Genomic DNA, 504 nt, shown 5'->3' on the forward strand with positions numbered 1-504 from the left:
CATTGTTCTGTCCTTGTGGTAATAGTGAAGAAATTAAATAATGGAATATGTTACTACTAATGATATACTAATTCAATAGAATTAGTAAAGTATATAGACATAGATTAAAAGATTATTAAGAAAACTTCTATATTTATTCTTCTCTCATTTTCCCGCAGGTGATGGTGAGGAAAATGCGTGGTGGCGACGAGAAGCCGGTCTTCGAATTTGACGCCATCAAGATGCACGTCAACAACATGGACATCTCCTTCGCCCACCAGCTCTTTATCGATGGCCAGTTTGTTGATGCCACCGGTGGGAAGTTCCTCAAGAGCATTGACCCGGCCACTGAGAAGCTCATCTGCGATGTGAGTGTTATGTAGTCTTCAAAAGAGACTGTGGTTCAGTTGTGTTTTGTTTTGTAGATTATGGTGTGGTTATTAAATCTGGTTAGAATATTAGTTGTACATTTGAAATTTGAATATTTAGTATGATTAAAGGTAATTACTATTATTGTTGTTGTTG

At 36.7% G+C, this 504-nt stretch overlaps 1 protein-coding gene across 1 annotated transcript in view; it reads left to right on the top strand.

The window, feature by feature from the left end:
- The window catches only part of LOC119590793 (cytosolic 10-formyltetrahydrofolate dehydrogenase-like), a gene marked incomplete in the record, with an annotated part of 14,790 nt that overhangs the window by 9,552 nt on the left and 4,734 nt on the right, over positions 1-504 (top strand). Inside the window, 1 exon segment of the mRNA XM_037939506.1 lies at positions 159-347. Coding sequence (XP_037795434.1) covers positions 159-347 — 189 coding nt within the window.

This window comes from Penaeus monodon, chromosome 27 (assembly GCF_015228065.2).
Source record: "Penaeus monodon isolate SGIC_2016 chromosome 27, NSTDA_Pmon_1, whole genome shotgun sequence".
NCBI classification, from domain to species: Eukaryota; Metazoa; Arthropoda; class Malacostraca; order Decapoda; family Penaeidae; genus Penaeus; species Penaeus monodon.